Source organism: Heterodontus francisci, chromosome 18 (assembly GCF_036365525.1).
Source record: "Heterodontus francisci isolate sHetFra1 chromosome 18, sHetFra1.hap1, whole genome shotgun sequence".
NCBI classification, from domain to species: Eukaryota; Metazoa; Chordata; class Chondrichthyes; order Heterodontiformes; family Heterodontidae; genus Heterodontus; species Heterodontus francisci.
In genome coordinates this window covers 85,620,689-85,644,130 of record NC_090388.1, presented here as the reverse complement: position 1 = coordinate 85,644,130, position 23,442 = coordinate 85,620,689, and the positions used below count along the sequence as shown (strand labels likewise).

At 45.1% G+C, this 23,442-nt stretch overlaps 1 protein-coding gene across 1 annotated transcript in view; it reads right to left on the bottom strand.

Moving 5' to 3' along the window:
• The window catches only part of LOC137379900 (aldo-keto reductase family 1 member D1-like), a 75,600-nt gene that overhangs the window by 46,961 nt on the left and 5,197 nt on the right, over window positions 1-23,442 (bottom strand). Inside the window, exon 2 of the mRNA XM_068051303.1 lies at window positions 16,979-17,146. Within this exon, the coding sequence (XP_067907404.1) occupies window positions 16,979-17,146 (168 nt within the window). The remainder of the gene's footprint in view (window positions 1-16,978; window positions 17,147-23,442) is intronic.

Here is a 23,442-nt window from a genome sequence, read left to right as displayed (position 1 = left end):
GCAGCGCTCGCGTGCCTTCAGTTTCGTGTCTTTCAAACGCTGAAGCCACCATGGCGAGAGTCTTCAGTGCCTCGAGAGGGAAGGTCACTTCACTGGAGTTATGTAGGGGAAGTGGGGTTTGCAGTGGACATTGCCGCTATGCTGAATCTGCAAGGGGCTGGTTTGTCAAGGTGGTAGGGGAACACTGCAAGTGCATTGTCTTTGAGGCAGGGTGGTGGAACACTGCAAGTGGACCTTGTTTGAAAGGGGCGGACTCAGAGAATGTATAGGTTGTATTTGTCTGGGGGAAGGGCATTACTGGGTAGTTTAAATGGTATTGGGATGGTAATGATGGCTCTCACTTATTGTAAAATTGTCAGATCAACATAAATCCATGTTATAGAGCAACTGCAGGCATCCTACAGGTTTACTTTAGCTTTTGAAGGAAACTGAAGATCCAAGGAGAATAGAGATGGTATATGCAGGTCTGGCAGCCTTTTAAAGATGGCGTCAGCACTTGCTCCAACATCAGGTGATACCGTGAACGGCGTCTGCACAGCTGCCCCGCCACGTGATTGGGATGACGGTCATTGCCGCGATGCTAAATGGCTGACAGCCGTGTAATCGTGGCAGTGCAGCCTCTGACGTCACAGGAATTACCGCCCTCATTTTGCACACCTGCTGCCGTTCCTGACAGTGGGATAATAAAATTCAGCCGGTGATGTGAGAACACTGCCTTGTAGACTTTGATCTTTGTTTTGAGACAGACTCCATGTTTTCGCCAAAGCCGGTGGGAAAGCTGCCGATTGCTGAACTTGCCTTTGCCAGTCAATGGGCAATTATTTCATCATCCAACGTGGTGTTGCTGGAGAGGATACTCCCCAGATTTCAGTACTTCTGAACTGCATTGAGGGATCTATTGTTGATTGTGACTGTGAGGTCTTGAAGTTTGTGGCCAGGAGTAGGTTGGTACAAGATCTCTGTCTTTTCCAGACTTATTACAAGGCTGAAGTGATCGGAGGCTTGGGCAAAGCAGTCAACAAGCAGCTGGATGTCCTCTGGATTGTGTGCTATGAGAGCTATGAGATCAGAGTCATCGGCAAACAAAGAGTTCACTGAGTAGCTGTTCCTTGATCTTTGTGCCAGACTCGAAGTTTGCAGATTGAAGAGGTTGCTGTCTGTCCTGGATTGACTGTGTATTCCTATGTCCAGATCTTTGAGTACATACAAGAGCATGGCTGAAAAATAGGTGAGGCGCATCAGCCTTGGATGGCAGCCTACCTAGGAGAAGGAAAACTCTACTAAAGCACCCAGCTATAGACCAGATAGTAAAGTCTTTGTCAGCTGTCAGTGCGAAAAAGCAGAGACAGTATCAATGGACTGGATGGTCATGTAGAAAGAGTTGGTGAGGCTCAGCAGCTCATGTAGGAGAAGGACAACTCATATTATAATAAATATAAGCACAATTAATACCCACCATCTGAATACAATAATACAATTAATAATCAACCTTGTGCTGGCTCTCAAAATGCCTTTTACAAATGTTCTTCTCTCAAGTATTCATCTATTTTTTATTGAAAGGCAATTGTGGATTCTGCATCTCCCATGGTTTCTGCTGGGGCATTCCATGTTCTTATCACCCCAAATATAAATAAAAATTCTCCTAACCTCCTCAGCACAGTGGTGCAGTGGTTAGCACCACAGCCTCATAGCTCCAGCAACCTGGGTTCAATTCTGGATACTGTCTGTGCGGAGTTTGCAAGTTCTCCCTGTGACTGTGTGGGTTTTCGCCGGGTGCTCCCCGTGCTCCACCTAGTATAGGTAGGTGGTAGGGGGATGTGGTAGGAACATGGGGTGAATGCCAGATTAGTATAAATGGGTGGTTGTTGGTCGGCACAGACTCGGTGGCCGAAGGGCCTGTTTCAGTGCTGTATCTCTGAAAAAGAAAAGAACTGGACTCGTTTCTGGCCGGGGTGGCAATCACCTTGTACAAGAGATAGGTACCTGGTGACATAGACTGCTCTCCTGGACTAGTTTTGATCAACAAATGGGTCAGAGAGGAACCTTCCAGAAGTTTTCCCCCCGAAGTGGCTTGGGTTTTTAGCTTGTTTTCCACATCTCCCAGGAGATGACATGGCTCTGGGTGGGCAATGAATGCATTGTGATAGACAAGGTGTTCCAATTGTATGGAACAGGCTGCATGGCAGGGATTGGCAACGTGTCTGTACATGGACATCAGTGTCCATGGTAACAAATTTTGAGGTCCATGGTAATTCCAAGCCTTTAAACTTGTGATTTAAAATAACCTAGTGGCTCGGTTAATATAAAACAAACTTACAGGCTTGGAGCAAGACAGTTAAGTTACCAGGAACGAAAGTAATTAGAAAGGATCAGGATCATTGGGGCATCGGGCAAGGCCCTACGGCTCATGGTCCAGAATCCAGCCTGCTAAAGGTCTGGACCGGGCCTGTCAATCCACAAATCAAAACAGGTTGCCTGCGCGTGGACCTCCATCAAATAGGAGTGCACAGGAGGCAGGACTTGCTGGGAAGACTGGTGCTGTCAATCAGGGGGTGCTGACCAATGGGAGTGGGGCTGAGGGCAGGTGGAGTGGCAAAGGGAGGTGATTGTTGGACTAACATTGTGGTTGGGCACTCCCAGCACAAAGGAGCACTTGCAGGCACAGCTGGTTGAGACATCACCGGCACTGCAGGCTTTTCCTGACATGTGCTCCCTGCCCATGTCTGACCTGCAGAATCAACCCTGGAGAGTGTTGGCGTGAGTAGAACAGATAGGATAGTGCACAGGAAAGCAATAATAGAGAAGGCACAGCATAAGAAGACGAAGAGGTGCATTTAGGTGGGCATGAGCCAGAGGGAAGAGCATTCCCTTAAAGTGCGTCAACTGTGAGGGGCACCGCTAAATTAGTTGGAGAAAATCCTTATGCTCGAGTGCAAAATTTAAGCCCACCTTAGCAATAAACATCACCAAAAATAAATCTCATTCAGTATTTCACAAATAATGGTCAAACCCCATCAGAAAAATGCTCAGCTTCTCATATCCCTCTTGCTAAGAATACTGGTACATCTTGAAGACAAATCTTGCCCTTCCTTCAGCCTGAACAAAGAACAAAGAACAAAGAAAATTACAGCACAGGAACAGGCCCTTCGGCCCTCCAAGCCTGCGCCGATCCAGATCCTCTACCTAAACATGACGCCTATTTTCTAAGGGTCTGTATCTCTTTGCTTCCTGCCCATTCATGTATCTGTCTAGATACATCTTAAAAGACGCTATCATGCCCGCGTCTACCACCTCCGCTGGCAACGCGTTCCAGGCACCCACCACCCTCTGCGTAAAGAACTTTCCACGCATATCCCCCCTAAACTTTTCCCCTCTCACTTTGAACTCGTGACCCATAGTAATTGAATCCCCCACTCTGGGAAAAAGCTTCTTGCTATCCACCCTGTCTACACCTCTCATGATTTTGTACACCTCAATCAGGTCCCCCCCTCAACCTCCGTCTTTCTAATGAAAATAATCCTAATCTACACAACCTCTCTTCATAGCTAGCGCCCTCCATACCAGGCAACATCCTGGTGAACCTCCTCTGCACCCTCTCCAAAGCATCTACATCCTTTTGGTAATGTGGCGACCAGAACTGCACGCAGTATTCCAAATGTGGCCGAACCAAAGTCTTATACAACTGTAACATGACCTGCCAACCCTTGTACTCAATACCCCGTCCGATGAAGGAAAGCATGCCGTATGCCTTCTTGACCACTCTATTGACCTGCGTTGCCACCTTCAGGGAACAATGGACCTGAACACCCAAATCTCTCTGTACATCAATTTTCCCCAGGACTTTTCCATTTACTGTATAGTTCACTCTTGAATTGGATCTTCCAAAATGCATCACCTCGCATTTGCCCTGATTGAACTCCATCTGCCATTTCTCTGCCCAACTCTCCAATCTATTTATATTCTGCTGTATTCTCTGACAGTCCCCTTCACTATCTGCTACTCCACCAATCTTAGTGTCGTCTGCAAACTTGCTAATCAGACCACCTATACTTTCCTCCAAATCATTCATGTATATCACAAACAAGCCTGGCCTCACTACTTCAGTCTCTTCCCCTTGACCTCTCAATGGGAAGAAAAACAGTCAGGCAGATGGGAAAGTACTGAGGGTAGGTGGGCCAGAACACACTTGGGTGGGTGACTGTGTCCGACTGCCTTGTGGGGGGTTTTCCACCCAACAGGGAACAGACAAGGATGGCAGGACTAGGAAGTACTTTGACAAACTGGGTGAACAGCCAGGTTGACAAGCACTTGGAATAGATGCAAGAGTGAGTAGCAGGCCCAGGAACCACCCAGTCAGACTGAGCAGGTGGGCTCAGAACAACTGGACTGAGTGAACAGGGGACATTTGCAAACTGGCCTGCCCCTTCCACAGCCATTCACATTAACGAATTAACTTTAGACAATGAAGTGTTGATCTGTCATTTCAAATGGCTATGGGCATCTTCAGCAGAGTGTTTCTTTTTAAAACATTTACTTGAATTATACAATACAACCAACCAAGCCAGGTAGATAGGGGATACTGAGAAAAGGGTTTATGCTCAGGATTTCACACACTGCTTTTGTTAAGCTATTTGTTCTCAGAGTTTATGCAATGCTGGCAATGTCCAGTATCCCCCGAGAAGGTACAGACAAGCCTTCTTGCAGCCCTTGTGGTGATGTTACTCCCGCAATGATGCTCGGTAGGGAATTCCAGGATACTAACCCAGTGGTGATGAAGGAATAGAAACACATGTACATATCAGGTTAGCGTATGACCTGGAGATGTTACAGGTTCATTAGTCCTATTTCAATTCCACATAAAATAATGACATCAATTATCGGAGTAAATTTGAGGATTATCTGTATAACCATCACATGCTAAATAGCAGTCAACATGGAAAAGGCCTGGCTGACCAACTTCTGAATTATCAGGCAGGCCTTTTCCATGTTGACTGCTATTTACCACATTGTTACACAAATAGTATCAGAGTTAAGAATAGTAAAACCTATAGCATTGTGTAGAATTTCAAAAGTCGGGTGATTACACCCCACATGAAAGGTTGTTCTTCAAAAAAGGTCAAAACTTCCAGGATCGAGGGCAAAACTTGAGTGTGGAGAAGAAACAGGCTAAAGTTTAAAAAAAATGCACTGGTGAAAGTAGCAATGGCAAAGTGGGGAAGTGGGGGAAGGGGTGTCGGAAGAAGATTGGGATTCTCCAACTCATTGGGACCATTATCATTTTGAATGTCTCACCCCAATGTTATCACATAGAGATCATTGATGAAGCACTAGAAGATGGTTGGGCCCAAGAATTCTGGCGGTGATGGCCTGGGGCTGTGACAATCAGCGTCTGACAGTCACAGTCATCTTCCTTTTAGTCAATACAGCTCTCGCCATTGGTGAGTTTCCCTTTTGACCCAATTGACTTTCGTTTTGCTAGGGGTCCCACTTGGCTGAAGGTTGCCTTGATGTTGAGGAAAGCTATTTGCCTCTCCTCTGGATGCAAGAACTGAATGCCATGGCTATAGCAAGGCTGTGATGAGGTCAAAGCAGAGTGCTTCTGGTGAAACTCAAATGGAGATTCAGTGAATACACATCACTCAATAAATGAGCTCTCAGTGTCATCACTTTCCTTATGATTGGGATGAGGCTGATAGGGTAGTAATTGTGGATAGGATGTATCGTGGAAATTGTCCATATTGTGAGGTAGATATATACTATAGCAGTAATGGAACAGTGGAACGAGGGAAGCACGAGGGCTTGTGAACAAGCCTTAGTTGGGATGCTGTCAAAGCCCTTAATCTTTGCCGTTCTAGTTCACTCAAGATATGTCTTACGGAATAAACCAAATTGTTTAGACATCTCCTCTGAACCCATATTTTGTTTCTTTACTGGCCTCATTATCACTGCCTTTTACACTGCATTATCAGCCCTGTACTCCACTCCATCATAGACTTGTTCCTTTGGTTCTTTTCCTGCTCCCTCTCCACCACACCCACCACCCTGCCTTTCCTCAGCTCAGTACTTGCTTAAAAATTTCATCTCCAACATCTTCCAGTTTTGATGAAAGGTCATCAACTTGAAAAGTTAACTCAGTTTCTCTCTCCGCAGGTTAGTCAAAGGTGTTATGGGATATGGGGCAAAGGCAGGGATATGGAGTTAGGTCACAGATCAGCCATGAGTTCACTGAATGGTGGAACAGGCTTGAGGCGGTGAAACAGAATATTCCTGCTCCTACATTCCTGGATGTGTCCTGACCTGCTCAGCGTTTCCAGTGGTTTTAGTTTTTAAATTTCAGATTTCCAACTTCCACAGTATTTTGCTTTTGTCTAGACATTGGAATCTGGTGGGGACCCAGGGAAAAGGCAGAGCAGGATTATCCACTGAGCACTTTTGGCTAAAGACACTAGGAAAATTACAGCCTTTGCTGTGCCATGCCTGAGAATGGGGATGTCCATCCTTCCTGTTTGTTGTCCATTCTTGACTGGATGAGGTAGGGTTACAGAGCTTTGTTTTGATCAGTTACCTCTGGTGTCCCCAAGGATCTATCCTTGGCCTGCTCTTACTTCGCATCTACATGCTGCCCCTCAGCGACATCATCCGAAAGCACAGCGTTAGTTTTCACGTGTACGCTGATGACACTCAGCTCTATCTCACCACCACTTGTCTTAACTCCTCCACTGTTGCTAAACTATCAGACTGCTTATCCGACATCCAGTACTGGATGAGTAGTAATTTCCTCCAATTAAATATTGGGAAGACTGAAGCCATCATTTTAGTCCTTGCTCCAAACTCCATTCCTTGGCTATTAAGTCCATCCCTCTCCCTGGCAACAGTCTGAGATTAAAAAAGTCTAATCGTGATCCTGGTGTCACATTTAACCCCGAAATGAGCTTCTGACCTTATACTTGCCCATCACTAAGACAGTCCATTGCCACTTCCACGATATCATCCAACTTCTCGCATCTCAGCTCATCTGCTGCTGAAACCCTTATTCATGCCTTCATTACCTCTAAACTTGATGATTCCAACACACTCCTGGCTGGTCTCCCATATTCTACCATCCGTAAACTTGAGGTCATCCAAACTCTGCTGCCCATGTCTCAACTCACACCAAGTCCCATTAACCTATCATCTCTTTGTTCACTGACCTATATTAGAGCCCGGTCAAGCAATGTTTTGAATTTAAAATTCGCACCCTTGTTTTCAAATCACTCCATGGCCTCGCCCCTGCCTATCTCTAATCCCCTCCAGCCCCACAACCCTCCAAGATACCTGTGCTCCTCTAATTCTGGCCTCTTGAACATCCCCGATTTTAAGTTGCCCCGGCTTTAAGAACTATAATAACCTCCCTAAACCTCTCTGCCTGTCTACCTCATTTTCCTCCTTTATGACACTCCTTAAAACCTACCTCTTTGACCAAGTTTTTGGTCACCTGACCAAATATCTCCTTATGTGGTTCAGTCCAATATTTTGTTTTATAATACTCCTGTAATGGGATGTTTTATTACATTAAAGGCACTTTATAAATATATGCTGTTGTTGTTGTTAGTTGTGGACCTATTTAACGGTCAATAGTTTGCTGCTTTTCAGGCCCAGCCTGCAGGTAGTCCTGTGCAGCAGCTTCACTAGGTACATACATAATTGCAAGGCATGTCAGGTTCTGTTCCTATCATGCCCTTTTGTACTGAACCAGGATTAGTCACCTTGCTTAATGGTGATCACAGAGGAAGGCATATGCCAGGCCATGAGGTTACAGGTTGTGATTATATACAATTCAGCTGGTCACAATGGCCCAGAATACCGCAAGGGCTGTTCATCATCTGTATAAAAACCTTGGATTGATAATGCTGCAATGCATCAGTATATCAAAATCAATAGGCAAGAACTGTTTGTTTTACTTGCTCCAGAGATAGTGCTATAATCTCAATGGAGACATATCCTTTCCACAATTACTGACATACATTTATATCGCACATTTAATATAGTAAAGCATCACAAGGTATTGACTTTCAAAGCAATTTTTCAAAGTGCTCAGCAAAAGTATATTCCAGTGAAAAGGAGGGACTGGAAGAAAAGGGGTAATCTGCCATGTGTGTCTAAGGAAATAAGGGAGGCTATCAAATTGAAAGAGAAGGCATACAAAGTGGCCAAAAGCAGCATGAAACTAGAAGATTGGGAAAACTTTAAAGGTCAACAGAAAGCTACAAAAAGAGCTATAAAGAAAAGTAAGATAGAACATGAGAAAAAACTAGCACAGAATATAAAGACAGATAGCAAAAGTTTCTATAAATATATAAAACGAAAAAGAGTGGCTAAAGTAAACATTGGTCCTTTAGAGGATGAAAAGGGGAATTTAGTTATGGGATATGATGAAATGGCCGAGGCATTGAACAGGTATTTTCTATCGGTCTTCACAGTGGAGGACATTAATAACATGCCAGTAATTGACAAAGAGACGAACGTACGTGAGGATCTGGAAACAATCATTATTACGGAAGAGGTAGTGTTGGGCAAGCTAATGGAGCTAAGGATTGATAAGTCTCCTGGCCCTGATGGAATGCATCCCAGGGTACGAACAGAGATGGCGGGAGAAATAGCAGGTGCACTGACGGTAATTTTCCAAAATTCGCTGGACTCTGGGGTAGTCCCAGCAGATTGGAAAACAGCAGATGTGACGCCACTGTTTAAAAAGGGAGGTAGACAAAAGATGGGGAATTATAGACCAGTTAGCTTAACCTCTGTAGTGGGGAAGATGCTTGAGTCTATTATCAAGGAAGAAATAGCAGGGCATCTCGATAGAAATTGTCCCGTTGGGCAGATGCAGCATGGGTTCATGAAGGGCAGGTCATGCTTGACAAACCTTTTGGAATTCTATGATGACATTACGAGCAAGGTGGACAATGGGGATCCAGTGGATGTGGTGTACCTAGATTTCCAAAAGGCCTTCGACAAGGTGCCGCACAAGAGGCTGCTGCATAAGATAAGGATGCATGGCGTCAGGGGTAAAGTATTAGCATGGATAGAGGATTGGTTGACTAACAGGAAGCAGAGAGTGGGGATAAATGAGTGCTATTCTGGGTGGCAATCAGTCACTAGTGGTGTGCCTCAGGGATCGGTGTTGGGACCGCAATTATTTACAATTTATATCGATGATTTGGAGTTGGGGACCACGTGTAGGGTGTCAAAGTTGCAGATAACACTAAGATGAGTGGCAGAGCAAAGTGTGCAGATGACTGTGAAACTTTGCAGAGGAACATAGATACATTGAGTGAGTGGGCAAAGGTCTGGCAGATGGAATACAATGTTAATAAATGTGAAGTCATTCATTTCGGTAGGAGTAACAGTAAAAAGGATTATTACTTGGATGGTAAAAAGTTGCAGCATGCTGCTATGCAGAGGGACCTAGGTGTCCTTGTGCATGAATCGCAGAAGGTTGGTCTGCAGGTACAGCAAGTAATTAGGAAGGCAAATGGAATTTTGTCATTCATTGCTAAAGGGATTGAGTTTAAAAGCAGAGAGGTTATGTTGCAGCTGTATAAGGTACTGGTGAGGCCACACCTGGAGTACTGTGTGCAGTTTTGGTCTCCTTACTTGAGAAAGGATATACTGGCACTGGAGAGGGTGCAGAGGAGGTTCACTAGGTTGATTCCGGAGTTGAGGGGGTTGGCTTATGAGGAGAGACTGAGTAGATTGGGATTATATTCATTGGAGTTCAGAAGAATGAGGAGGTATCTTATAGAAACATATAAAATCATGAAGGGAATAGATAAGATACAAGTAGAGAGGATGTTTCCACTGGCAGGTGAAGCTAGGACAAGAGGGCATAGCCTCAAGATTAGAGGGAGCAGATTTAGGACTGAATTAAGAAGGAACTTCTTCACCCAGACGGTTGTTAACCTATGGAATTCCTTGCCCAGTGAAGTAGTTGACGCTTCTTCAGTAAATGTCTTTAAAGCTAAGGTAGATATCTTTTTGAATAATAAAGGAATTAAGGGATACGGTGGGAGCGTGGGTAAGTGGATCTGAGTCCACGAAAAGATCAGCCATGATCTTATTGAATGGCGGAGCAGGCTCGAGGGGCCGGACGGCCTACTCCTGCTCCTAGTTCATATGATCTTATAAGAGCAATATCAATAAAAACATTTGATACTGAGCCATAAAAGATGACCACAAGCTTACTCAAAGATGTAGGTTTTAAGGAGCATCTTAAAGGAGGAGAGAGAGGTAGAGAGGTGGAGAGGTTTCTGGAAGGAATTCCAGAGCTTAGGGTCAAGGCAGCTGGAAGCACGTCCACTAATGGTGGAGAAATTAAAATTGGGGGTGTGCAAGAGGCCAGAATTGGAGGAGCGCAGATTCTCAAAGCTTGTCGGGATGGAGGCAATTACAGAAATAAAAAGGGGCGTGCCATGAAGGGACTTGAAAACAAGGATAAGGATTTGTGCTTGGGGCCAGGCTGTTCATTTTTCTGTCAATTAACACCCTCTCTGCACTAACGCTTTGTCTTTCAACACACCATTAACATACCATTTGCCTTTGCTCCTTGACCTTCTGGTTAGTTATTCTCTGTGACCTTGTCCTATCAACACCTCTTTTGTTATCTCTTGCCCCACCCCTGCTTTACTCGCTTAAAACTTATTACATTTCTAATATTTGTCAGTTCTGATGAAGGGTCACTGACCTGAAACATTAACTCTGCTTCTCTCTCCACAGAAGCTGCCAGACCTGCTGAGTATTTCCAGCATTTCTTGTTTTTATATTAATTAAGGATTTTAAAATTGAGTTTTTTCGATTGGGGGTCAATGTAAGTCAGCGAAAACATGGTGATAGGTGAATGAAACTTGCTGGGTGTTAAGATACAGGCAACAGGGTTTTGGATGAGCACCAGTTTATGTAGGGTGGAAGCTGGGAGACCAGGAGACTGCAATAGTCAAGTCTAGAAATAGCAAAGGCATAGATGGGGATCTCAGCAGCAGTGCAGCTGAGGCAGGGCAGAGTTGGGCGAAGTTACAGAAGTGGAAGTAGGCAGTCTTGGTGATAGATGTGTGGTCGGAAGCTCATCCAAGAGTCAAACAGAACACCAAGGTTGCAAACAGCCTGGCTCAGTTTCAGATAGTTGCCAGGGAATGAAGTTTGTGGTGGTGATCAAAGGCAATTGTTTCAGTCTTCCCAATATTTAGTTGGAGGTAAATTCTGCTGGATGGTGTCAGACAAGCAGTGTGACAAATCAGAGACAGTGCAGTGGTCCAGAGAGGCAGTTGTAAGATAGAGCTGAGTGTCCTTGGTGTACATGTGCAACCTGATGTGTTTTCCAATGATGTCACTGAGGGGAGTATGTAAATAGGAAATAGGAGGGGGCCAAGGGTAGATCCTCGGGGGAACACCAGAGGTAAGGGTGCAGGAACAGAGGGACCTGAGGGTGCACGTTCATCGATCTTTGAAGGTAGCAGGACATATTGAGAGGGTGGTTAGTAAAACTTTTGGGATCCTGGGCTTTATAGAGGCATTGAGTACAAAAGCAAGGAAATTATGCTGAATCTTTATAATGCTCCAGGTAGCCCCCAACTGGAGTAGTACATCCAGTTCTAGTGCAGAGGGGATTTACCAGAACAGTTCCAGGGATGGGGGATTTTAGTTACAAGGTTAGGTTGGAAAAGATGTGTTTGTTCCCTTTAGAACAAAGGAGATTGAGGGATTTGATGGAGGTGTACAAGATTATGATAGGCTTAGATAAGTTAAATGAGAAAAAACTGTTCCCATTAACTGACAGTACAAGGACTAGGGGACATTGATTGAAGGTTTTGGGCAAGTGATGCAGGGGAATATGAGGAAGGACATTTTTTTGATACACAGCAAGTGGTAATGATCTGGAACTCACTTCCCACAAGGATAGTGGAAGGGGAAATGATCAATGACTACAAAAGGACATCGGATGGCCACTTGAAGGAAATAAACTTGCAGGCTATGGGGATTGAGCGGGGGGTGGTGGGGGCGAGGGGTGGGGTGGGTGGAAAGAGAGTGGGACTGACTGCATGGCTCTGTGGAGAACCAGCATAGACTTGATGGGCCAAATGGCATCCTTCTGTACCATAAATAACTATGACTCTAAAACAGCCTATGCCAGTATTCAAAGAAGAGAAGGGAAGATCTCAGTGACCTCAGCAAGATTTATCCCTTAACCAACACAGATTACCTGGTCACTAACTCATTGCCATTGTGGGAATTCACAGCGTAGCAATTATTTGCTATGTTTCCTGCATTAAGAAGGATGTGAGGAGTGATAATGGAGAGCTTCAATTATTCTAATATAAGATGGGGAAATAACAGTGTAAAGAAAAAACACAAGGAGGAAATGTGTACAAGAAAACTTTCTTGATCATTGTGTTTTCAGCACATTGAGGAAAGAAGCAGTACTGGGTATAGTTACAGGCAATGAAGTGGAGAATTTGGGAAACAGTAATCACAATATCATTAGCTTTAGAGTCATTATGGGAAAGGGCAAAAGAAAACAATCAAATGTGAAAATATGTAATTGGAGGAGGCTGAAAAAGGATCTGGCCCAGTTGAACACTAGCCTTCAAAGAGAAGATTGTGTCTAATCTATGCCTGAACTTTCTCACCGAGGGGGTGTGGGGGGGAAGCAAGGGCATCCAAAACTGGAGCTCCCTGGACAATAAAGATAAAGAGATTAAAATGACAGAAGGGGTTTTATAATAAACAGTTTCATAATTCAACAGAGAACCAAGCTGAATATGGAAAGTAGAGAGGAAATCTAAAAAAGTGGAGTAAGAAGGACAAAGAGAACGGAAGAATAGATCAGCATCGAACATAGGAGGGAACCCAAAATCTTTTATAAACATATAATAGCAAAAAGGTAGTTATTGTCAGGGTGGAGCTGATTAGGAGATCTTCTTGTGGAGGCAGAGACCATGGTGAAGGTACTTTACTAAAGAGGATGTTGCGAATCCCACAGTAGAGGGAGGAGGTAATAGAGAAATTTGATAGCATAAAAATAGGTAATACTTAAAAGATTGGCAGTCCTCAAACAGAAAACCCAGTTTGGATGGGATGTGGTTACTGAAGGAAGTATGGTAGGAAATTGCAGAGGCTCTGGCTACAATCCTCCATCCTCCTTAGATATGGAGTGATGCCAGAGGTCTGGAAGATTGCAATTGTTACACCCCTGTTCAAAATAGGGGATAGGGACAAACCTGGCAATTAAGAGACCAGTTAGGTCAATGCTGATGGTGGGAAAACTTTTAAACTGAGGCAAATGATTTGCACTTGGTAAAATATGGATTAATAAATGAGTCAGCATGGATTTGTTAAAGGCAAATTGTGTTTGATTAATTTGGTTGAATTCTTTAATGAAGTAATGGAGAGAGTGGGTGAGGATAGTGCTGTTGACCTCAATACAGACTTTCAAAAGACATTTGATAAAGTACCACAAAATAGACTTGTCTGCAGAATTAAAACCCATGGAGTTAAAGGGGTAGTGGTACACAGTCCAAAAATTGGCTCAGAGGCCAAAAGCAGAGAGTAGTGTTAAATGGTTGTTTTTCAGACGAGAGGGAAGTGGTGTCCCACAGGTGTCAGTGTTGGGACCACTGGTCTTTTGGATATATAATTAATGACCTGGATCTGGGTTTACAGGGAATCATTTCAAAGTCTTCAGATGACACTCAGAAATGTAGCGAACAATGGGAAGGATAATAACAGACATCAGGAAGACACAGACAGACTGGTGCAATAAGTAAACACTTGGCTGATAAAATTTAACACAGAAGATATGTGGGGTGTAGGAAGAATAAGGAGGGGCACTGTAAACTAAAAGGTACAGTTTGAAAGGGGGTTCAGGAAGAAAGAGACCTGGGAGTGTATAGACACAACTCTCTGAAGGTGGCAGGACAAGCTGGGAATGCTGATAGAAAGACTTGAGGGATTCTTGGCTTTATAAATGTAACTTCCTTGCTTTTGTACACTGTTATGTTAAACATGTTATAAAACACCGGTCAGGCAGGGATATTGTGGCCAATTCTTGTAAGACCTTGAACAGATTTACTAGAATAGAACCAGGGATTCAGTTCTTCAGTTTTATGTAGACAGACTGGAGAAGCTGCAGTTGTTCTCCTTCGAGCAGTTAAGAGGAGATTTGATAGGGGTGGTCAAAATCCATGAAGAATTTTGAAAGTAACAAAAGAGAAACTGTTTCCAGTGGCAGAAGGTTTGGTAAACAGAGGACACAGATTTAAGGTACTTGGCAGAGGAACCAGAGACAACATGAGGGAAAGAAATGACGTAAGAAACTGTTCTGATCTGGAATGCAAGGCCCGAACAGGCGGATGGAAACTGATTCAAGAATAACTTTCAATATTTGAAGTGGAAGAATTTGCAAGGCTATGGAGAAAGAGCAAGGAAGTGGGACTAACTGGATAGTTCTTTCAAAGAGGTACGATGGGACGAATGGCCTCCTTCTGTGCCGCATGATTCCAACAATGAGAACACCTCGAAAACAACTTCATTGGCTGTAAAATACTTTGGGACGTCCCCAGGTGGTGAAACTGCTTTATAAATGCAAGTTCTTTCTTTGTTGAGATATCTGCCATGTGTAACTGTACCTACGCAAGAGTTAGCAAATCCAGGGAAGGAGAAAAAGCAAGAATAAAACAAAGGAGTTTTCACACAAAGCGGAGTAGAAATCTGAAAATCTCACCTTCAAGAGATTGGATACTGAGAGAACTGAAGTTTTCAAGACTGAGACTGGTTGGCTTTTTGGTTTGGCGAAGGTTTGAGTGAATATACAACCATGAGCTGACTGAATGGCTAAAACGGGATCAATGGGCTAAATGACCAACTCCTGTTCCTAAAACCTCCCATAATTCATGTAGTGAAATATATATTGATTTTATTGCTCACTTTCCTCAGAGGTTAAAGAAAAGACATTGCAAACCCAGCCTCAACTTCCACTAAACTTCTCCCACATTCCACTGGCCCCATCAGCCTCCCTTACTGCGTGACGTTCCCTAACCAATGGGTCCTGCCATTCTTTTCCAGACCCCTCCCACTCCTCTTTTCCCTTCTTCAGTCTCTCCCTGCATCTTCTCTTCTCCCAAACCCTTGCAGTGCATTTTCTCTCCTCTTCAGCTCCTACCCTTTTTCTCTCCCCTCCTTGATGAGGGAGGTACAGTTCCTCTCATCCCATTTCCATCTCCCATCTCGTGTTCTCTCCACCCGCCCTGCTATAAACTTCTTCCTTTCCTCTCAGTTTCTTTTCTTGACTCGACTCCTCCGATCCTCTTCTTCCACAACTCCTCTCGTGATCTCCTCTTCTCCTCTCCCAGTTCCAACTGTCCATCTTTTGCCCGCCACCCTTTCCACCCCAGATCCCTCCTCTCTCCCATCCATTCCTCTCACTTCTGACCTATCCCCTGCTGACTGTTGATTGATGAGGGAAGGGCTGTCGATGTCATATACATGGACTTCAGTAAGGCGTTTGATAAGGTTCCCCATGGCAGGCTGATGGAGAAAGTGAAGGCGCATGGGGTCCAAGGTGTGCTAGCTAGATGGATAAAGAACTGGCTGGGCAACAGGAGACAGAGAGTAGCAGTAGAAGGGAGTTTCTCAAAATGGAGACGTGTGACCAGTGGTGTTCCACAGGGATCCGTGCTGGGACCACTGTTGTTTGTGATATACATAAATGATTTGGAGGAAAGTATAGGTGGTCTGATTAGCAAGTTTGCAGACGACACTAAGATTGGTGGAGTAGCAGATAGTGAAGGGGACAGTCAGAGAATACAGCAGAATATAGATAGATTGGAGAGTTGGGCAGAGAAATGGCAGATGGAGTTCAATCAGGGCAAATGCGAGGTGACGCATTTTGGAAGATCCAATTCAAGAGTGAACTATACAGTAAATGGAAAAGTCCTGGGGAAAATTGATGTCCAGAGAGATTTGGGTGTTCAGGTCCACTGTTCCCTGAAGGTGGCAACGCAGGTAAATAGAGTGGTCAAGAAGGCATACGGCATGCTTTCCTTCATCGGACGGGGTGTTGAGTACAAGAGTTGGCAGGTCATGTTACAGTTGTATAGGACTTTGGTTCGGCCACATTTGGAATACTGCGTGCAGTTCTGGTCGCCACATTACCAAAAGGATGTGGATGCTTTGGAGAGGGTGCAGAGGAGGTTCACCAGGATGTTGCCTGGTATGGAGGGCGCTAGCTAAGAAGAGAGGTTGAGCAGATTAGGATTATTTTCATTAGAAAGACGGAGGTTGAGGGGGAACCTGATTGAGGTGCACAAAATCATGAGAGGTATAGACAGGGTGGATAGCAAGAGGCTTTTTCCCAGAGTGGGGGATTCATTTACTAGAGGACACGAGATCAAAGTGAAAGGGGAAAAGTTTAGGGGGGATATGCGTGGAAAGTTCTTTACGCAGAGGGTGGTGGGTGCCTGGAACGCGTTGCCAGCCGAGGTGGTAGATGCGGGCACGATGGCGTCTTTTAAGATGTATCTAGACAGATACATGAATGGGCAGGAAGAAAAGAGATACAGACCCTTAGAAAATAGGCGACATGTTTAGATAGAGGATCTGGATCGGCGCAGGCTTGGAGGGCCGAAGGGCCTGTTCCTGTGCTGTAATTTTCTTTGTTCTTTGACTCCTCTCACCATAGCTCTTCCTACCGTACTTTCTTCTGATTCCTCACACTCCTCTTTTCTCTGTCCCTGGCTCTCCCTGCTCATTTTATCTCAACAACACAACTTAACAATGATATTTGAGGTAGAGAAGATATTGCAGGTTCCCTTCCCTTTTTGTAAACCTTTCAACCCAATAAAATGGTCTGAAAATCAACAGAAATTGTTTTATACTCAGAGATTCCTGTCTTAGGAGGTTCCCCCGAGTACACGGCACATGCCTGTGACTGTGAAGGAACACTTCATACCTTGCTGGTATAAAAGATGTCTTCCCGTTTCACTGTTCCATCAGTAATCTTTGCCCGAATGGCTTCGCCTACTTCATCTTCATTGCCGTACAGAAAGGCTCCATCGAGGTGACGGTACCCAATTTCAATGCCAGCCTTCACAGCTTTTACTGTCTCACCTTTAACAACCTGTCAAAACAAGCATCCATAAGTGTTATGTTCAAAATATACAGCTACACCCATCCACCCACACACATCTTAGACTTCCCCACTTCCCAGGCAGTCTTTGGCCCCATTTCTGTGGAGCATCTGAAAACTGCAATTAACAGTAGGGTGATTTCTACTGGCTTGTGAGAAGGGCAGGATCCCTATTCCATTTCTATAAGCCTCCTTCAGCACAGACAGCAGACAGGGAGAAGATGTTGCCTCAGCCAGGTCACCCTACTCACTGATAGTGAGCAGCCTGAAACTAGAAAGAGTCTGGGACAAAACAAACAGGTCTCAGTTTGATACCATTTAGCACAGCAGTGCAAACACATTTAGTCTATTTCCTGTCATCTCCTTGGCTCACCATAACCAATCATACCTCAGATGTAGAGTATATTGTCAACTCCAGCTGTAGACCAGAAACTGATTCAGATACCTTTTTCCTCACACACCACCAGCTGGGACAGTACTTAGTCAATCCAAGAGCACTTTGAAACATCCTACTGAGTAATTTATACCTAATTCCTGTATTCTCATTCAGACAACTCACTGACAAGTCTACCACTATTTTTCTCCTTCCCTCTCCCGAGGGTCCTAACGCTCAGCTGGGTCCAACTCCACAGTTACAAACAGCCTTCCGGTACCTCACACAAGTCCATTCCCACTCTCACCCAACATTCCCATGTTCTGTTTCAGAAGGGGTTCAATGGGTAGCGATTAACAGTAAAGCTGGGTGAACTTTCTCTCCCTGGTCCAGGGGCACTGCTGCTACTCACAGTCCCCTTGTTGCTCTCCTGGCTGGAATTTGCCAACTCACAGATTAAATTCTGGCCTTGGAACTTTGTGGCCTGGTCCTCCATTGGACAGGGCCTTTACTCACCAGGTCACCAGGGTAACTCAGGTATCAATTTTAAACAAACATTCTGTGCTGAGCCAGGGCAGCAATAGAACACTAAGTGCTTCAATATTTAGAATGAAAAACAGGCCCCGACATCTGACCTGTGGCCAGTGTATCTGCCTGAAAGTACACGAGTAAGCACAGAGCTACAATGCTTGATACTGTGTCACATCCCTGTATAACAGGGGCAGCAGATAGAACCACGTTCCTTTGTACTTTCTGCTGGATCCACTGGTGTGAACTATTGATGCCAAGGCCACTACACACCTCTACTGGACCCTTGGATCAACCTCTGTTGGCTCATGGTCAACTTTCTACTCCTCCTTGGTCCCTTACATCCCATTGCAGAAGCTCCAGCAGTGTGCCTCAAATAGCTAAAATAAAAGCAAAATACTGCGGATGCTGGAAATCTGAAACAAAAACAAGAAATGCTGGAGTCACTCAGCAGGTCTGGCAGCATCTGTGGAAAGAGAAGCAGAGTTAACGTTTCGGGTCAGTGACCCTTCTTCGGAACTGATAAATATTAGAAAAGTCACAGGTTATAAACAAGTGAGGTGGGGGTGGGGCAAGAGATAACAAAGGAGAAGGTGCAGATTGGACCAGGCCACATAGCTGACCAAAAGGTCACGGAGAACAGGCAAACAATATGTTAATGGTGTGTTGAAAGACAAAGCATTAGTACAGATTAGGTATGAATACACTGAATATTGAACAGCAGCAAGTGCAAACCTGAAGAAAAACAACCTGAAAAAAACAGTGGGTAAGCAAACTGAACAAACTAAGATGAAATGAAATAAATGCAAAAAAAGATTGTAAAAAATGTAAAAAGGAATGTAAAAAAAAAGGAAGAAAAAAAAAGGAAGAAAAAATAACTAAAAATGAAAGTAAAATGGGGGGCTGTCATGCTCTGAAATTATTGAACTCAATGTTCAGTCCGGCAGGCTGTAGTGTGCCTAATTGGTAGATGAGATGCTGTTCCTCGAGCTTGCGTTGATGTTCACTGGAACACTGCAGCAATCCCAGGGCAGAGATGTGAGCATGAGAGCAGGGGGGAGTGTTGAAATGGCAAGCAACCGGAAGCTCAGAGAGGTCGGTACGCCATACAACAACAGCACCACCCTCTATACCCTCTGACCTCCCCCTCTCTGATGCTGAGCGTTCTGTACTCAGCAAAGGTCTCAGTTTTATCCCCTTATGCCCCCACCTCAATGAATTTCGTGCTCGGCATGACGTTGAGCTCTTCTTCCGTCGCCTCCGCCTCCGGGCTCACTTCTTCGACCAGGAGTCCTCCCCCCGACCAGCAGACCCATTCACCCGCCTCCAGCATTCTCCCTCTACCTGGACCCTCCCCCTGGCCTCTTACCCGCTCTTGATCTCTTCATTGAAAACTGTCGGCGAGACATTGGTCATCTCAATTTCTCTGCCCCCCTCACTCACTCTAACCTGCCCCCTCTGAGCTTGAGGCACTCCATTCTCTCAGGTCTAACCCCGACATGGTCATCAAACCTGCAGACAAGGGTGGTGCTGTTGTTGTATGGCGTACCGACCTCTACCTTGCAGAAGCTCAACGCCAACTCACGGACACTTCTTCCTACCTCCCTCTGGACCATGACCCCACCACCGAACATCAAGCCACCGTCCAAAGGACTGTCACTGACCTCATCTCCTCTGGAGACCTTCCCTCTACGGCTTCCAACCTCATAGTCCCACAACCCCGGACAGCCCGCTTCTACCTCCTTCCCAAAATCCACATACGGGACTGTCCCGGCAGACCCATTGTGTCAGCCTGCTCCTGCCCCACTGAACTTATTTCTTCCTATCTAGACTCTATCTTTTCTCCGCTGGTCCAGTCTCTTCCCACCTACATCTGTGACTCTTCTGACGCCCTACGTCATTTTGACAATTTCCAGTTTCCTGGTCCCAACCGCCTCCTCTTCGCTATGGACGTCCAATCGCTCTACACCTCCATCCCCCATCAGGATGGTTTGAGAGCTCTCCGCTTCTTCCTGGAACAGAGGCCCAACCAGTCCCCATCCACCACCACCCTCCTCCGCCTGGCTGAACTTGTTTTCACATTGAACAACTTCTCCTTCAACTCCATGCACTTCCTTCAAGTAAAAGGTGTCGCTATGGGTACCCGCATGGGTCTTAGTTATGCCTGTCTTTTTGTGGGATATGTCGAGCATTCTTTGTTCCAGTCCTACTCAGGCCCCCTCCCCCAACTCTTTTTCCAGTACATTGATGACTGTATCGGTGCCGTTTCCTGCTCCTTCCCCGAACTAGAAAACTTTATCAACTTTGCTTCCAATTTCCACCCTTCTCTCACCTTTACATGGTCCATCTCTGACACTTCCCTTCCCTTCCTCGACTTCTCTGTCTCCATCTCTGGGGATAGGTTGTCTACCAATATCCATTATAAGCCCACCGACTCCCACAGCTACCTCGACTACACTTCTTCACACCCTACCTCCTGTAAGGACTCCATTCCATTCTCCCAGTTTCTCCGTCTCCGACGCATCTGCTCTGATGATGCTACCTTCCATGACGGTGCTTCTGATATGACCTTTTTCCTCAACCGAGGATTTCCCCCCACTGTGGTTGACAGGGCCCTCAACCGTGTCCGACCCATTCCCCGCACCTCTACCCTCACCCCTTCCCCTCCCTCCCAGAACTGTGACAGGGTTCCCCTTGTCCTCACTTTTCATCCCACCAGCCTCCATATCCAAAGGATCATCCTCCGCCATTTTCGCCACCTCCAGCGTGATGCCACTACCAGTCGCATCTTCCCCTCCCTTCCCCTGTCAGCATTCCGAAGGGATCGTTCCCTCCGTGACACCCTGGTCCACTCCTCCATTACTCCCACCACCCCGTCCCCGTCCCAGTGCACCTTCCCCTGCAATCGCAGGAGGTGTAATACCTGCCCATTTACCTCCTCTCCCCTCACTATCCCAGGCCCCAAACACTCCTTTCAGGTGAAGCAGCGATTTACTTGTACTTCTTTCAATGTAGTATACTGTATTCGCTGCTCACAGTGTGGTCTCCTCTACATTGGGGAGACCAAGCGCAGACTGGGTGACCGCTTTGCGGAACATCTCCGCTCAGTCCGCAAGCAGGACCGAGCTTCCGGTTGCTTGCCATTTCAACACTCCCCCCTGCTCTCATGCTCACATCTCTGTCCTGGGATTGCTGCAGTGTTCCAGTGAACATCAACGCAAGCTCGAGGAACAGCATCTCATCTACCGATTAGGCACACTACAGCCTGCCGGACTGAACATTGAGTTCAATAATTTCAGAGCATGACAGCCCCCCATTTTACTTTCATTTTTAGTTATTTTTTCTTCCTTTTTTTTTCTTCCTTTTTTTTTACATTCCTTTTTACATTTTTTACAATCTTTTTTTGCATTTATTTCATTTCATCTTAGTTTGTTCAGTTTGCTTACCCACTGTTTTTTTCAGGTTGTTTTTCTTCAGGTTTGCACTTGCTGCTGTTCAATATTCAGTGTATTCACACCTAATCTGTACTAATGCTTTGTCTTTCAACACACCATTAACATATTGTTTGCCTGTTCTCCGTGACCTTTTGGTCAGCTATGTGGCCTGGTCCAATCTGCACCTTCTCCTTTGTTATCTCTTGCCCCACCCCCACCTCACTTGTTTATAATCTGTGACTTTTCTAATATTTGTCAGTTCCGAAGAAGGGTCACTGACCCGAAACATTAACTCTGCTTCTCTTTCCACAGATGCTGCCAGACCTGCTGAGTGATTCCAGCATTTCTTGTTTTTGCCTCAAATAGCTCTTGGATTCACTCCCTCTCTGCAGTGTCTCTGAACCTGGGTTTCAGATCAGAACGCAACACATAAGTCTGCTTCACCCAACCACAGAACCTCAGACTTCACAACGTCTGACTCTCTCAGATTTTGTCTCTGCACAGTCCTCTGTTGGCGAGTTGTTTCTCCTAATCTCTACCATGTTTATGGAAGCTGAATTCCCACTGTATCCATTTCCATGAGCACTTTGGTTGCTGCTCCAGAACCGAGTCCATTACTTCTATTTCTCTTGTCTTGGCTTCTCCTCTTCTGTCTCTCATTGTCACTCATCATTTTTACCCTTTGGCTACTTTGCCCTTTCTAAAAACAATCCATCGCTATTCATTTGCCATTCTACTCTGCTGCTGCTGTCTCATATTTGAATAAGTCCACAGCCTCTTTCGGTTCCCCTCTTGGAATTCTCTGAAGGGCCCATCGAGACCTCTGTTGCTTATAAACTATGGCATGCTCGGAAGGAGCCGTGATGAAATAAACAATGAATTGGAGGAATTATGAAAATAAAAAGTCAACTGTTAAACTGAACCACAAGAACATGAACACTTGTACCACAGACAAAATGAAATACACACTTCTCTGTTGAACATGAAACTCATTAACCTCTTCTAAAATAGCTCTGGGGAGAACCCACTGAAATTGAAAGGAGCATCATTGCATACTGATGACTCCTATTTACAAAGCTGGGAGGTAAAGTGAGCTGTGAGGAGGATGCAAAGAGGCTCTAATGTGATTTAGACAAGTTGAGTGAGTGGGCCAATGTCTGGCAGATGCAGTATAACGTGGATAAATGTGAGGTTATCCACTTTGGTTGTAAAAACAGAAACTTAGATTATTATCTGAATGGTGATAGATTTGGAACAGGGGTGGTGCAACGAGACCTGGGTGTCCTTGTATACCAGTCGCTGAAAGCAAGCATTCAGGTGCAGCAAGCAATTAGGAAGGCAAAAGGTATTTGGCCTTCATTGCAAGAGGATTTGAGTACAGGAGCAAAGATGTATTACTGCAGTTATACAGGGCCTTGTTGAGACCACATCTGGAGTATTGTGTGCAATTTTGGTCTCCTTATCTGAGGAAGGATGTTCTTGACATGGAGGGAGTGCAAACAAGATTTACTAGGCTGATTCCTGGGATGGCAGGATTGACGTATGAGGAGAGATTGAGTCGACTAGGCCTATATTCACTACAGTTTAGAAGAATGAGAGGGGATCTCATAGGAACCTATAAAAGTCCAACAGGGCTAGACAGGCTAGATGCAGGGAGGATGTTCCCAATGGATGGGGAGTCCAGAACCAGGAGTCAAAGTCTCAGGATATGGGGTATGCCATTTAGAACTGAGATTAGGTGAAATATCTTCACTCAGACGGTGGTGAACTTGTGGAATTCTCTACTGCAGAAGGCAGTGGAGGCCAAGTCATTAAATATATTCAAGAAGGAGATAGATATATTTCTTAATGCCAAAGGGATCAAGGGATATGGGGAAAAAGTGGGAACTGGGTACTGAATTAGACAATCAGCCATGATCTTTTTCGAATGGCTGAGTAGGCCCGAAGGGTCG